The sequence below is a fragment of the Salminus brasiliensis genome, chromosome 22 (genome assembly GCF_030463535.1).
Source record: "Salminus brasiliensis chromosome 22, fSalBra1.hap2, whole genome shotgun sequence".
Classification (NCBI taxonomy): Eukaryota; Metazoa; Chordata; class Actinopteri; order Characiformes; family Bryconidae; genus Salminus; species Salminus brasiliensis.
This window is the reverse complement of record NC_132899.1, coordinates 8,260,180-8,275,718: the sequence shown is the minus strand read 5'-3', so window position 1 is coordinate 8,275,718 and position 15,539 is coordinate 8,260,180. Positions and strand designations below refer to the sequence as shown.

The window sequence follows — 15,539 nt, the reverse complement described above, 5'->3', positions numbered from 1 at the left end:
GCTGAGCCATTAATAAAACTGCTAGTGTGGCCATTTTTCAGTGCAAGTCTTTGTTAAACATTAACAATGAACTGAAGAAGTGGAAAGCAATGCTCTGAAGACGTAGAAAGCGTGATGCTAAATTAGCTTTTCTATAAATATATATGCGTGTACGTGCAACAAATGTTAAAATGTTTTTAATAAGACAATGGGTCATTACGTCACAGTTTCCACCACAGAACCAGAATTAGACTTTAGCCATTTGCACAGTTCCTGACTCAGAATGGGATCAAAGACACAGTAGTACTGCAGAATAGGACAGCAGTTTTATGTAAGCTTGTGTGTAAAGTGTATACCAAATTTTGTTTCAACTGAATTTAACTAATGCATACACTAATGACTAAAAACATTTATTTGATTTTATAAAATATGTGGTTATTTTAAACTATATAATAAATTATTTAAAATATTCCATTTATTTTATATACATTTATATAAAAATATCAAATATTTATATATATTGTATTATAATTTACAAGAATACATATTATAATACAATTACTGCTAATAAAAATAGATGTTTTTTCAGAGCCCTTCAACATCCGCTCCCCCACACTACTGACTGACAACAGTGCTTTTGCCTCGTTCATTACAAGAGTAAATGTGTGGGTGGCAGCTGTGCATGTCTGCAAGAGTAAATGTGTGCAAACTGGCAGCTGTGCATGTCTGCAGAATCTCCTCATTAGCTGGTTCTGCGAGCTATTTAAAAAGCCCTAGCAGCTGTGTGTATAAACAGTGCCAATATGCGAGTAAAGCAGAAGCATATTTTTTTTGAAAATTCCCCTGAAAGTCGAAGCTAGTAGGTGTGAAGAGGTGTGTACACCTAAAAGGAGAGAAAGTGCTAGGTCGCATTTCCGTTACTGGTCTCTGCATCTACCGTTCCAGACTCTCTGTTCTCTTATAAATACATTTAATAAATATTTGTTTTAGAAGCTCAGATTTTCTATAAGCAAAGTAAGCAATTGTCCATATCCAAGGTAAAGATTATATTACTTAATTATTTGTTCAAAGTTTCAAATATCAGCATCTATTCTGGACAGCTGCTATAAATTCCAAAATTCACAGCTGTCTGCTTGATGCTAACCTAACGGCCAAATCCTCATTATCAGTTGAAATAGTGGAAATTAGCATGATCTTAGCATAGCTAACACATAAACAAGACCAGAATAACATAAACACATAAACAAGAACAGAATTGAATCTCCCCCATGCTCAAGGGGGAATTAGAGGCTGTGTGCCTTGCTCAAGCGCACCTCATCCGTGGATGCCGGTCCTGGGGATCTAACCAGTGACCTTCTGGTCACAAGCTGTCTGCGCTAACCTTTAGGCCACAGCGCCTCTCAAATTTCAAATCATTCTCCAAGGTTTCTGTGTGCCAGACTGCTGTGCAATAACAGGAGGTTCATAATTTACTGACTGTACTTAAATAGTCCAACATGTATGGCCTGTCTATGCTTTTCTGTGTGGTAGCTGTTGTTGACTACCTCTCCATTATACGATGCCACACCCCATCCACCCTCTCTCCTGAGGATTTTTTTTTTTTTTTTTAACAGAGAATTCATTGACAGGTTAAAGAACATTATATGAACCTTGAATTAAAGTGTTCTTGGTTTTATACACTTCACAGCTGTGTTTCAAAGAGCACAGTGGACTAATAAATAATGTCTCCTTTAAATAGCTGTAAAATGGCTAAAGTCTTTTTCCACTATGCTTGTCAGAAAAACAGCTGCTAGTATAGATGGATCTCTGCCTAGCCGTCACTCGGTCGCTGTGTATGTGTGTCTGAGCTCACACATAAGGGTGTAACTCATTGCTCATCTTTCTGTCTCTCCCTTAAGTGTGTGTGTGTATTTATGTATGTGGAAATGTTAAACAGCTGCATGCACAAGTTTACTTCAACTTGGCTAACCTTTCACCTCCCATTCTAAGTATGTGTGTATGTGTGTGTGTGTGTAGGCGTGTGTGTGTGTGTGTAGGCGTATGTGTACCTCTGCTTGGCGAGCTCTCGCTCTCTCTGGCACTGCTCATCTCTCTCCTTCTCCAGCTGCTGCCGGAGCTCCTCAGTCTGCCGGACATATCGCTGGGCAGCCCTCTCATCTGCCTGCATTAGTTCAGCCTCGTGAAGGACTCGCAGTTTCTTCAGCTCCTGCTTGTGTTTGGAGATCAGCTTCTGAATCTCTGGCTCGAGGCCTAAACACACAAACACAAACACAAACAGCTCATGAAATAACATGGAAGATATTTTATGGCATCAAACAACAACAACAACAACCATAATAATAATAATAATAATAATAATAATAATAATAAACAACAACAATAGTTCATCATATATATTTTATTCTAAACTTTAAAACCAAATTAAGCAGAAACATTATTTCTAAAGACTGCAAATGCAGCTGCTTAGATGATTTTGAGGACATATGACATTAAACAAGTAAACAATAAAACCCGCAATTTCACCCTCTATTAAAGGTCATGTGCTTAATCATTGTCTTGACCTACTCACTGTCCTGTAGGGGCTTCAAAACACAAGTCCCTTTCCTTTTACATCAGATAAAGCAACATTGTGAAAGCGAACACTTATGTAGGTGTACTGTAAATACAATTATTTATATATAGAAGCCCATCCAAGAGATACGTCTATCTAAGTTCCTAAATCGGTGGGTTCTCTCATGCTTCCCAACACATGCTTTCTATCAAACACATGGAGTCAATCACTACATCCTTTACAGCTGTTGGACATGTGGCATCTTCAGACAGCTGATAACGCATGGAGAACACTCTGAATTGGGTTTAATCCATTTCAGAATACCTGACCGCAACTGGTTTCAACCTCCTTGTCCAGTTGAGATACGGGGAGTCGGGCCTAACTGTGGTTTGGACTGTGTAGTAGTGTACTGTGTGCAGGAGTATATGAATGAGCCCCTTTGTTATTCACCTTTTACAGTAATCTCCTTGATCTTCTTTGTCTTCTCATCAATCCATTTCTCTCTGCGGATCTTTTCTGTAGCACTCATCAACTCTTTCAGCTTCTTAATCTCCTGAGGGGTAAAGAGACAGAACAGAAAGAAGGGGGAGTGAGAAAGATGAAGAGAGAGAGAAATCAAAATTCTCTGGGAAAACACCATTCCAGAGCAAACGTCTCACAAGCTAAAATAAAACATTTTAAATATTATTATTATTATTATTATTATTATTATTATCATATACTATTTATGTAATTTCAGACTAAATGGTCTTCATACAATTGATGGGTGGGAATCAAAACCTATAGCCACATTGGCCCTATCTCAGCCAACATGCTCATGTGGGGCTCACATGGGTGGAACGTGGGCATTGGTCCCATCTAGGCCAAGTATACAACCCAGATTGGACCCATGTTTAACCCCTCCTTGTTCCCATCACTGACTTTGATCTAAAGGAGACCCTAGTGGGCATCCATATGTGGGGCCAACATGAAACCCATGGACAAAACTCTCTGGCTCCCAGTTGGGCTAGCCATACAGGCTCCAGATGGGCATGTTATCTGCTACTGAGCTTATGGACAAGATGTAAGTCCTGTGCCCCCTGACTCCTCACTGTGAAAAAAATCAATATCGATGTAAAAGATTTTACAGTGTTCCACCAGCAGGTTGATGTGAGTCTAGCCTATCTAATCATTCCTACTGGCTAACTGAGAAATCATGCTTTGTGAAATGCCGTCCTAGAAAATAGATTTTTTTATAGGGTTCAACTTGGGCCTTCAGTGACTGTTACTGTTTATTGAAACAAGGAAGCCAAAAGGTCTTCTTTTTCTTGACAAATGAGTGAGATTAGAGATAAGTGCACTAACTGTGCACTCAGTGGTGAACTGAAGAAAGCGCTGTTTCATTTGAAATGAAAGGAATGTACTTGTTTCATTTTGCAAAATTGCAAAGCAGCTGACTTTCTATATTTAGCTTTGCTGCTGAGATGCTTATAGCAAAGCAGAGCCAAAAGTAAGCTACCAGAAGCAACCAACTGTGAAGTGAGACACTAACACTTCTGACAGTGTTACAACGGATGCTTATTGAAATAAGTTCCTGTATTGCTGTGCGTTCAATGCATGTCCAAAAGTATCCAGACACCTTTTGTAGTGGAGCTGCATTCTCTGGAGTGATGGATACCTTTAGAATGAGTTGGTCTGGTGCCTGTGATCCAAAACTAATGCTCCAAGATCAGTGAATCATCTCAAATCCTCACAGCACATGGTCTAGCATTTAGTGTAAAGCCTTTTCAGAAAAGCGGAGGATTCTACTGCAGTAAAAGGGGGTGAAACTCCCTATGAATACCCTTGATTTCAAATGAAACACCGGCTAGGAACTTGTCAACAAGCGTTTGGACCTGGATCTGTAACAGTAAGGTAATGTTGACAGGCAATAGTGTGATCATCAACTGAACTGAAGGCGTGATCCACATTCCATAAAAATCGAACTGGACTGCAGCAGAATTCCCAAAAGTTCCTTCTATGGTGCAAACTGTATGAAGTAAATAGCACGCATCTGTTTCTGTCCCATAACTCTTTGTGTCTGACTCTGACTTGATTACAGGCTACTCACATAACATCATGCCACCCTGTCATCAGAGGACACTTCAACAATTTCAGCAGCTGGATTTCAGCAGCTGGGTTAGTCTTTTTAAATGGATTACTGCGATTTAAACATCGGCACGTTGCTTTAACATCGCTACGTGTGAATAATGTTCCCAAGACAGCAAAATCTGGACATGGGACATGGAGAGAATGAGATGAGATGATGGCAGAGTGAAAGTTAGAAACAGAAAAACAAGCATTACCTCACACAAGGGACCCAGAATTTGCCACACCTACAGCCAGAAGAACAGACATAGAAAAAAAGCAGAGAAAACACAGACAAAGAGAGGAAGAGAGAACACAGGTTAAAGAGGAGTAAAGCTGGCAAAAAAGCTGAAGTCAAGAGCATGCACTTCCCACTCGCACATGCACACAGCTCTTCATGTAAAGTAGTGCAAGAGGTTAAGCATCAGTGGTTAATGGGGAAGCGGACGAAGAAGCACAAGTACAACGAAAGTACATAAACAAACAAGACAACATGTACTGTCGGGGTCAAGCAAAAACCTTATATCTCCAAAATAGCTATTTACAGAAGAAGGAAAAACTTCTTAGCTTTCAATAGAAGTCAATATAAAACATATTACCTGGTCAGTATTTCTATTGGTCCATTCACCATGTCTTACGTCATGTCATGTCCAACTTTATTTCTTTTTTTTGTCTCTGTCTTTTACTAATTACTAATTATGTAAAGCTGCTTTGTGACAACAGCAGTTGTAAAAAGCACTATACTAATAAATCTGACTTGACTTGACCATGAAATTCTGACACAATGTAAAAAAACAACAACAACAACTTCCAGATTCAAATTGTGTCAAAAATTAAATAATAAAAGTATCTAAAATATATACTTCAGGCTAGAAGGTTTTCGCATGACAGCGACAATATGCTCACACAGATCATAGCATATCAAAGCAGCCTTTACATGCAGAGCAAGCATGCAAGCAAGTGAGCAGGCAATGCTGCCCCCTTGTGGCATTATAATCTTAGTGCATGCCCTGTCTGGAAGTAAAATGCATACAGAGGTGGTGTGATTTTCCAAAAACAGCAGGTTCTGTATTTCAATACTTTCAAGATCAGTTTCCAGTTCTTGGATGATGCCAGTTAAAAACCACCGAAAAGTCAAAGATGTACTTACCAGTTCATGCTGCTCCTGCATCTGGCTAATCTTCTTGGTGTACTTCTGGTCCACCTGTTTGAGTTCAGCTACCACCCCCTCACAGCGTTCACTCAGGGCTTTCTTATCATCGATTAGCTAGAAGCAGGAAGCACAGGATAATGAGATGCAAATATATTTTAAAGTCAAGGCTTTAATTAAACCTAACAGGATAGTTTTTAATGTTCTGAGCAGCACAATTGACAGGTTTTAATTAGGTATTAACTAGTCTAGAAATGTGTAAACTACTACACAGATTAATAACACTACATAGCACCTTTATATGAAACTACATGAGGTTGGCTTTAGGATGTGGTCTTTAAACACTCTTGTTATTAGATTTCAGCAGGGATATTGTTTTCTTTGAGAGGAAGTGTGCGTACCTGGTCTATGAAAGCCAGGTGTCTTTGTATTGTGGCCTCATACTGTTGTTTCTGCAGCTGGAAGTTGTGGTTGAGTTCCTTCTCCGTCTCCTTCACGTGATGGAGAGTCAGTTCTCTCTGCTGAGCCTGCCATTCAGATCACCATGTTTCATTTACGATAGTACAATTAAAAACAACCATATATTGGTATTTACTTCCAGCGAAAAGGTGTGTGGCATGTGCGAGTATGAGTTTTTACCAGAGCAGTCTGTAGCATGTTGACGGTTCGCCTCTTCTCCTCCAGCTCCAATTTGATTCTCATCATGGAGCTGGTGACCTCCGCAGCAGTAGCTGAAGCGTGGTCCACCCCAGCCAGTTCTTCCTCAGAAAGCAGCAACTTTACAGACACAAACACACAAGCATCCTTTTAGAAATAAAAAATATGTTTAATGTCTCCTTAAAAAATAAAAGTAATTCCTTAGTAATTTATTAGGACTTATTATTCATGAATTAGCACAAACTTACTACATAGGTAATGTACTTATGAAGTGTGGATTCTCACACAGGACCTTAAGATTGAAACTGCCCATATGCTACATTGTTCCTGTATTATATATATACAGTCATGCCCGAAAGTATTCATACCCCTGTCAAAGTTTGACTTAAATTTACTTTTATTTAACCAGAAATTATATTTTTGCCTGGAAATGACACAGGCATCTCCCAGGAGATAACACGATGATGTACAAGAGGCATCATTGTGGGAAAAAATATTTCTCCGCTTTTATACACATTTGAACAAAAAGTGGCATGTCCAAAATTATTCATACCCTTCTCAATAATTAATAGAAAAGCCTTTATTGGCTATTACAGCAATCAAACGCTTCCTGTAATTGCTGACCAGCTTTTTGCATGTCTCCACTGGTATTTTTGCCCATTCATCTTTAGTGATGAGCTCCAACTCTTTGAGGTTCGAGGGTCTCCTTGCCATCACCCTGATCTTTAGCTCCCTCCACAGATTCTCAATTGGATTCAAGTCAGGACTCTGGCTGGGCCACTGCAAAACATTAATGTTTTTGTCTGCTAACCATTTCTTCACCACTTTGGCTGTGTGTTTTGGGTCGTTGTCGTGCTGAAATGTCCACCGGTTCCCAAGGCCAAGTTTCTCTGCAGACTGCCTGATGTTGTTGTTGAGAATCTTGATGTATTGCTCTTTTTTCATGGTGCCATTTACTGCGATCAAGTTCCCTGGTCCATTGGCTGAAAAACACCCCCAAAACATTAGGTTCCCACCACCATGTTTGACAGTGGGGATGGTGTTCTTAGGGTTGAAGGCTTCTCCTTTTTTACGCCAAATGGTGCACACATCATTGTGGCCAAACAATTCAATTTTTGTTTCATCTGACCATAAAACAGAACACCAGAAGTCTTCTTCTTTGTCCAGATGAGCATTTGCAAAGGTCAAGCGGGCTTTTGTGTGCCTTTTCTGGAGAAGTGGTGTCCTCCTTGGCCTGCGTCCGTGGAACCCAGCAGTGTGCAGTGTCCGTTGAACTGTCTGCCTTGAGATGTCGCCACCAGCAGAGTCCAGATTCACCAGGATGGACTTGGTGGTGATCCTTGGATTTTTCTTCACCTCTCTCACTATTCTCCTGGCCAGCACAGGTGTCACTTTTGGCTTCCGACCACATCTTCTGAGATTTTCCACAGTGCGGAACTTCTTGTATTTTTTAATAATACTTTGCACTGTAGCCACTGGAACTTGAAAACATTTTGATATGGCTTTATAGCCCTTTCCTGACTTGTGAGCGGCCACAATGCACAGCCGCAGGTCCTTAGTGAGCTCCTTTGTCTTAGCCATGACTGTCCACAAACCAACTGCAGAGAGCTGCTGGTTTTCTCCTGTTGAGTTGATTAAAACAGCTGTTCCCAATAAATCAGGGTAATTAGGATGCTTTAAAACAGCTTGGACTATTTGGAATGGTATAGAACTTTGGATTTTCCCATATACTGTGACAGTTTTCAAAGGGTATGAATAATTTTGGACATGCCACTTTTTGTTCAAATGTGTATAAAAGCTGAGAAATACTTTTTCCCACAATGATGCCTCTTGTACATCATCGTGTTATCTCCTGGGAGATGCCTGTGTCGTTTCAAGGCAAAAATATAACTTCTGGTAAAATAAAAGTAAATTTAAGTCAAACTTTGCCAGGGGTATGAATACTTTCGGGCATGACTGTATATATATATATATATATATATATATATATATATATATATATATATATATATATATATACACATACAAGCTCGACTTACAATGTTTGATTGGCTTTAAAAATTGAAAAATGATTGTAGATAATTTTTACACGATCATTTTCCAAACACTCATCCCTTAGAATTAAACAGGATGTTTGTTACTGTACCTTTAAGATGTATATAAGATAAATGAGCTCTGTTCTGATAGGCTGCCACATAATATGCCTTACTAAAAAAAAAGTGCTGGGGTGGGGTTAAACTGTGGTAAGCTAAATATCAATTGGTTCACTTCAGTTTCCATGTCTTCAGTTTACAAATATACACATTATTTCTTTATTTTGATAAAGCATTAAAACAACACATCATTTTTCACATCAGTGTCCCTTGAAGGAATAGAGGACAACTGTCCAACAAATAAAATAATATAGCTTAAGCCATGAGTCTTTGCTGAAGGTAGGAAGTGAATCTGCAGTACCTCTCTGTGTGACCCGGATGTGACTGAGCGTGGTCTCTCCTGCTCTGACTTCTCCATCTCATCCAGGAAGCTCATGATGCTTTGCAGCTTGGCCTCGGACAGGAGGGCGCCCTCATCTGGCAAGGCAGGGGTCTGACTCAACTGCCCGTGGCGCTCCACATTATCTGTGGTTAAGGAGTTAGAGGTACCATCCTAGGAGAGCAAGGAGAGAGCGGAGCTAGTACAACCAGACCATTTAAGATTTAGAAGAGGATGACAAAGAAATCCTTGGTCTTTCCTCAAGCCAATCCCAAGAACACTGGATCTGCACTTCTAATTCTAATCTGGAAAATTAGATCAATCACTATCACTTGGTTACAGAAGTCATTCCTGTTAGTAGCCAGTACTAAGGCAGACTCACTTCATCGATCCAGGCATATTTGTCCTTCCTGTAGCTCTTGGCCTCTGACAGTACCCCTGGTTCCTCCTCCAGGAGCTTGAGGGAGTCCAGCAGGTCGTTGAGGGTGGTTTTAGAATGAGCTCTGCTGGATAGCACGCCCTGTCTCTGGTCCTCAACACTAACAGACCTCTGCAGAATCTCCTGTGCCAAAAAAATCAATCCTGATTAGCATGCTTATTCAGTTAACAGAAATCTAGGGCTGCTTAATATGTAGGAGAGTTGTCTTGGATTCCTAAGGTCTGCATGGAGAGCATAGCAGAAAGTGATGTTTTTACATCTCAATTTAGGACCAGCACAACAAAGTGACAAAAACGAAACAGTAAGACGTGACCTGACAGGAAATACCTGAGAACACTGAGAACCTCTTCGTGTTGACACTGCGGGTGATACTGCCCTCAGGTTAGCAGCATCTTCCAGCTCACTCGCCAAATTCACATTAGAATCTGTGCACAGACGCGTAGAACAAGGAGAGTTAGTTAAAGGTGAGTCAGGCAATCATTAGATAAGCATTTTTTATTTTCGGTTTAGTGTGTACTCAAAACCACAGACTAGACAAACCACAAATTATCAAAATGTGCCCATGTTATTATTTATCTTCTATGCAGAGGGCCTATTTTCCAGCTGATGAATACAGAAGCAGAAAAGCCCTATTCAGTGGGGTAATGTAATTATTATGGGTGTATCTTAGTGATCCTTCTGGAGCATTTTGTCTGCTATAGAACAATTCATGAATATAATAATTTCAGGCTATATTAATCCTGAGGTAATATTAATCCATGTCAGTCAGTATTCCATCACATCCTGTGGAAATCTTACTGTTTTACAAACACAGCACCTCAAGTGTTGTATGAATGGAGTTGTGCTTATGACAGCTATAGTTATCTATCCTACATTCTCAGAAATTAAGGTACTAAACAGGCATATGGATTAATTTGGTGTGGTAGTGATGCGTAAATCCAAGAGCCAGCGCCATCTCTGTTATTTATATAGAGAGGTCTCATCCCATGTGAATCGTTTATTAACATTACAAACGTCCTGTGGTGAAACTACATTACCCCAATGTGTAATCCCATTCACATATGACTAAAGACAGATAAGGGTCCTGCAGAACTTCAGATACCTGTGTTCTTGGCCTTGGCGGCTATAGGAGAGGTGGGTAAACTCTGAGTGAGCTTTTTACGGCCCACCTTCCCAGCATGCTGTAGGGCTTCAAGCTCTTCCTCCGCTGTTTGTTGTACCTCTGCTGCCCGCTGGGCCCTTTTCTGCTGCAGCTCCTACACAAACAACTATAACTGTCATGGACTTACTTGTAAAACCATCATCATAAACATAAACAAGCACAAAAGAACTAGAATTTGACACTTCTACCACTTGTGTAAAAAAAAAATAAATAAATCAACGCAATTCTAAACATTACATTAATAAATTAACACTGTCCATATGGACCTTACAAAGCATGGTCTATACATCTGGTAAAGAAACAGGAGGACCTGGCCTAGGTCCAGTCAGTAGAGTGGGCAAAATCCTTTAAGCAAAATATGCTAAATGGTCAAATGTAATTAAATCATTAAATAATAAAATCAGATACATGATTTCTGCCTGGTGGATTATCTGTGCACTGCCTGCCCCATATATAAAGTGTTATTTCATTTCATTTTGAAACTATTGGCCAGAAGGTCAAACAAACACTCAGGATCCAGTGGCAGGATCCAGACATACCCGAATAGCAGTGAGCCGGGCCAGACGAGCCTTTTCCTCCCTGATGCGTTTCCTGTCCTCTTCTTTTTTCTTCTGTGATCCCAGTGCCTTGTCTTCCTCCTGACGTTGCTCCCTTTCCTGTGCGATTACATTATGTGACTCATTTGAAATGCAGATCCACAACAATTTCAGGAGAAACACAAGCAGTAACAGGATTGTTTGATTAATAATGACAAAATTGTGATTATGAGGTTTAAGCATCATGATTTGCTACCAACTTACATGAAAAACCTTGTATGTTTGTCAAACAATTCCTTAAATGGCTGGCGATTTAAAAAGACACCACAAGATAATCAAGTGTTAAAAGTTGTTGCATACCTTTTTTTTGGACATGAGCATCTGCTTGAGGGCAGCCCCATTATTTCTCCTCCTGTTGGCATGGTGACGGAACCAGCGCTGGATGGTGACTGCTGCATGGCTGACCTGCTGGATATACCTGTTAACAGAACAAACATGTTAGGCTTGAAAATGCAAACTCGTTACTGGAGGAAATTTGTAATTAGGTGGACTAAATACCTGTAAAATTAACAAAAGAAGTGATTCAAATATTTAAAGATAAAAAAAAAATCATATGAATAGTCATTCAGACAGCACCACAGCATTTCACTTCAGCTTTACATAATCGTACCTAAAGAGACAATGAAGAACAATGCTCTGGATGCAGTGTAGTGCTAAAACAGGCAGGACTTACTTCTCTGCCTCCTCCTCAGTAACCTCTCGCCTGCCAGCGCTGTGAGGGCTGCGAGGGCTGCGGGGGCTGCGGGGGCTGCGGGGAGCGTTGTTGTTGGAGCTGGATGAGGCTGAGGAGAAGTTCTTCTGTGACTTTGTGAGGGAGCCGCTCTCTAGAGTTCCCTCATCATTCGCTGTGGCCTTGATGATGTTGCTGATGTGAACACACAAAAGAAAGAACAATGTGAGGCTTGTTGGGTCAGAGCTACAGCACCACCTGCTGGATATAATTTTAGTTGGGCTAATTCAACTGTTTAAACTGGAACCATACACTATATGTCCAAATGTTTGTGACACCTCTTCAGATTCTTTAATCCCCTGGATAATGAGAAGGTCCCAATACTTTTGTCCATGTAGTGTAGGTACCCATTCCACTAACACTAATAACTAAATAATAATAAAGTGTCCATACTTGAAGCAGGGTTTCTGGTTGGAGCTCTTGGGTGTGAGGGGCTTATCCGAGTGGTTGTTGTGCAGGATGGTAGTCACTGAGTTACCCATTGCTCCTTTATTGCTCCTGAAGGTAAAATATGACACTCATGATTAACTCAAACTAAACAGTGCGAGTACAGTGCAGTACTTGTGCTAACACAGCATGTAAACCAACATAACCAACATGACAATGTTTACTGTTATCAAGAAAGACTACAGCACAATGTGTCAACATATGGTCATCTGAGCATCTTGTGGAAATCTTCAGTGGACTAACCAAACAACACATTACGAAGAGAGGATAAGGATTAAATTCTTATTTAATGAACTGACAGGCAAGAAACCCACAGCACCAAGAAAATGTCGCTGTAGAAACAGGAAGAGTCAATGAACAGCTCACAGCTCTGTCAGTTAGTGGCTGCCCACCTGTTGTTAGCAGTAAAGTTGGCAGCCAGTGAGACTCCGGAATCCCTCTTCTTTTGGCCAGTGGGGGAATCCATACTGCAGGTACTGCGTGAGCTGGAGGGCAGGGGGAACGCTCTTGGCTGGTCGTCCTGAAACACAGAGATACACACCGCGCACACACACACACACACACACACACACACACACATTTACATATGACCATAACTATACAGTCTTATCTCAGATTACCTCAGAGTTCCAACTTGGCATCTGGCTCAACAGGTTTCTCACCAATCAAAAAGCAACGGTAGACTGCCACTTTTCTTAACTGCCGTTAGCTTCTGTACTTAGTCCAGTAGCCATTATGAGGATAGAGTATTATATATATATATATGAGTTTGGCGTTTTAAAGCTGATTGATGATAACTATCTATCAAAGACCCACAGTCTATGGTGGGTGGACTAGTACCAGTATATTCCATGTTGTGCGGTCTGGAGAGGCCTTTGTGAGACTGGCCAGCTTTCGCCTCCCATCTGTGCTGCTGTCAAACAGAGCCATGAAGTCCTCAGTGTGGCCCTCACTGAAAGAGAGAGAGAAAGAGAGAGAGAGAGAGCAAGAGAGACAGAGAAAGTGATAAAATGGTCACACATTGGACAAAGTCAGCAACCTAAAAAGGTGAGATATTACAGATATTAACATGCTGTATGAATTAAATGTTGCTTATTATTATTATTAATTGACGATATTGACACCACATCACAATATACCAGTTTAGACAATACAAGTAAAGTGAAGAACATTGTTACAGTGGCACCAGTCGATGGGTGGGATATATGCAGAAAGTGAACAGCCAGTTCTTGAGGGTGGTGGTTAAAAGCAGGAAAAATGGCCAAGCGTAAGAATCTGAGCCACTTTGACAGGAGCTGATGGCTAGTCGACTGGGTCAGAACATCTCCAAAACATCAGACAGGTCCTTTGAGGTGCTCCTGGTATGCAGTGGACAGTACAGACTAAACAAGCTCCAAGAAAGACAACTGGTCAACCAGTGACAGGGTCATGGGCACTTCATGTCTAGCCTGATCACACAGTAGTAATGCTGTTAATGCTAACTATGTCTTGTGGAGTCCATGACCTGATGGGTCGGAGCTGTTTTGGAGGCCCCGCACAATATTGATACTGATCGGTGTATTGCCCAGCCTTGAGTACGATGTGTCCTGAACACAGGATAAGACCATGACAGTTTATTATGCAAAACTGCAGGACGCCCCCACAACCTTTTGTAGACATTATGGTCTTCAGTATGAATTAGCAGTGCAAGAACAGGGAGAGAAGCATGAAGAATTTCTCTTCTGGTGACAGCTTCATGACGACAGCTGCTTTAGGCCCTTTGCTTAGGAATGTGATGTAACAGAAGCCTTTTAAAGGGCCAGTCGTCTCTTTAAAAAACAGAGAATGCACCCAGGCATATGGTCACCGCATCCAACCCGGACATTCACATTCACATGCCACCGAACATCCAGCATGGCCAACCAGGCAGATGCCTGACCCACACCATCAGCATCTGCCCTGCAGACTTATGTGTGTCGGAGTATGTTCGGCTGGGGGTGGGGGTGTAGACAGGGGAACACCCGTCGCCAGCTGGCCCAATGAAAAATAGGCCCAGCACTGATATAAAGCGTGCATTCCTTCAGGAGGTCAGAGAAAGACAGTTATTGAAGAGCAGAAAGAGGTGGGGGCAGTGTTAGGTCAGTCTTCATTCAAACGCTCCACGGCATCTCAGGAGGCTGGGCAAGGGGAGGGAGACGGCAGCTGCCGGACAATAGGCTCCCAGTGTGTGCACACTTCTCCTTTCACTGCGGCCTCATTTGACAGAAACCCGAGAGGATTCCCCTCTCTCTCTCTCTCTCTCTCTCTTTCTCTCTCTCTCTCCCCCTCACGCTCGGGACAAAGCAGCCCCCGTTGCCCTCCTCTTTATCAGGCAGCAGTCGCCAGCTCACAATAGCCATTGTCTCCTAGAACTAGTAGAGAAGGGGAGGGGAAAAAAAAGCCTCCCAAACCCCAGCTGTTGCTCCCCTTTCTAGCACAAACCCCCCCAAAGCCCCTCCAAAGCTGAGGAGCTATCACCCAAGCATGACACTCACTGCCTGTGGCTAGAAGCGCTCAAGCCAGACAGATAGACAGCGTGCAGGGGCGCGTTTCAGATTGTCCACGATAATGAAAAAATGTTTGATATTTTGTTAGGTAACCGAGACTTTGCCCGAGAACATTTTATGCTACTGAGAAGTAGATCAGTTCAACTGCTGCAACTTCCATCTGTAGATCTAGACTTAGGATTGTCATGATCCTAGGGCTGCGCATTGGCATTAAGCCTCATGTCATATCACAACATTTCATGCATAACAGTGGGATCTAAAATCAGAGTACACCACTGATGTCTAGTTTAAACACGACACAAAATGAACCACTGTCTGCCATCATTTTCTTTAACCGATATTGTGTTTTTGAGAATTGATTCAGTACTGCAAAACATAATATTGCAGTACTTTGATATATCAACTTTTTTTTCTTGCACCTCTATATGATACCAGAGCTTGATTTAGATACTGATACCATTACAATGTGTTTTTACATTAATTAGATTATTGTTTGTTAGAAATTCATGTATTCAGAAATCTCATGTATCTTTTATTTAGGGTCAGCGCAAATGGTGGCGCGAAGTTGAGTCTGCTAGGTAACATGAGGCACGCGTGTTTTAGGGGTGTGTTCAGTTCGGCAGGTGTATTGTGGGGGTTGGTGTGGCGCAACAGGTAACATCACTACCTGCCAGTGAGCTACCACACCATGTGGGAGACCAGGGTTCGATTCCTGGTCTGGGTGA

General features: G+C 41.4%; 1 protein-coding gene across 5 annotated transcripts in view; it reads right to left on the bottom strand.

Moving 5' to 3' along the window:
• cep131 (centrosomal protein 131) overlaps positions 1-15,539 on the bottom strand; it is a 30,105-nt gene that overhangs the window by 10,074 nt on the left and 4,492 nt on the right. For 3 of the 5 annotated variants that reach the window (XM_072667228.1, XM_072667231.1, XM_072667229.1), the window contains exons 4-19: positions 13,130-13,241; positions 12,682-12,809; positions 12,236-12,340; positions 11,786-11,977; positions 11,413-11,530; positions 11,056-11,172; positions 10,457-10,610; positions 9,682-9,779; positions 9,298-9,477; positions 8,898-9,089; positions 6,426-6,563; positions 6,188-6,313; positions 5,787-5,903; positions 4,855-4,884; positions 2,981-3,083; positions 2,028-2,229 (exon numbers count right to left, since the gene is read on the bottom strand). In XM_072667228.1, coding sequence (XP_072523329.1) covers positions 2,028-2,229; positions 2,981-3,083; positions 4,855-4,884; positions 5,787-5,903; positions 6,188-6,313; positions 6,426-6,563; positions 8,898-9,089; positions 9,298-9,477; positions 9,682-9,779; positions 10,457-10,610; positions 11,056-11,172; positions 11,413-11,530; positions 11,786-11,977; positions 12,236-12,340; positions 12,682-12,809; positions 13,130-13,241 — 2,112 coding nt within the window. The remainder of the gene's footprint in view (positions 1-2,027; positions 2,230-2,980; positions 3,084-4,854; positions 4,885-5,786; positions 5,904-6,187; positions 6,314-6,425; positions 6,564-8,897; positions 9,090-9,297; positions 9,478-9,681; positions 9,780-10,456; positions 10,611-11,055; positions 11,173-11,412; positions 11,531-11,785; positions 11,978-12,235; positions 12,341-12,681; positions 12,810-13,129; positions 13,242-15,539) is intronic. The other 2 variants (XM_072667230.1, XM_072667232.1) reach the window with 1 other exon arrangement.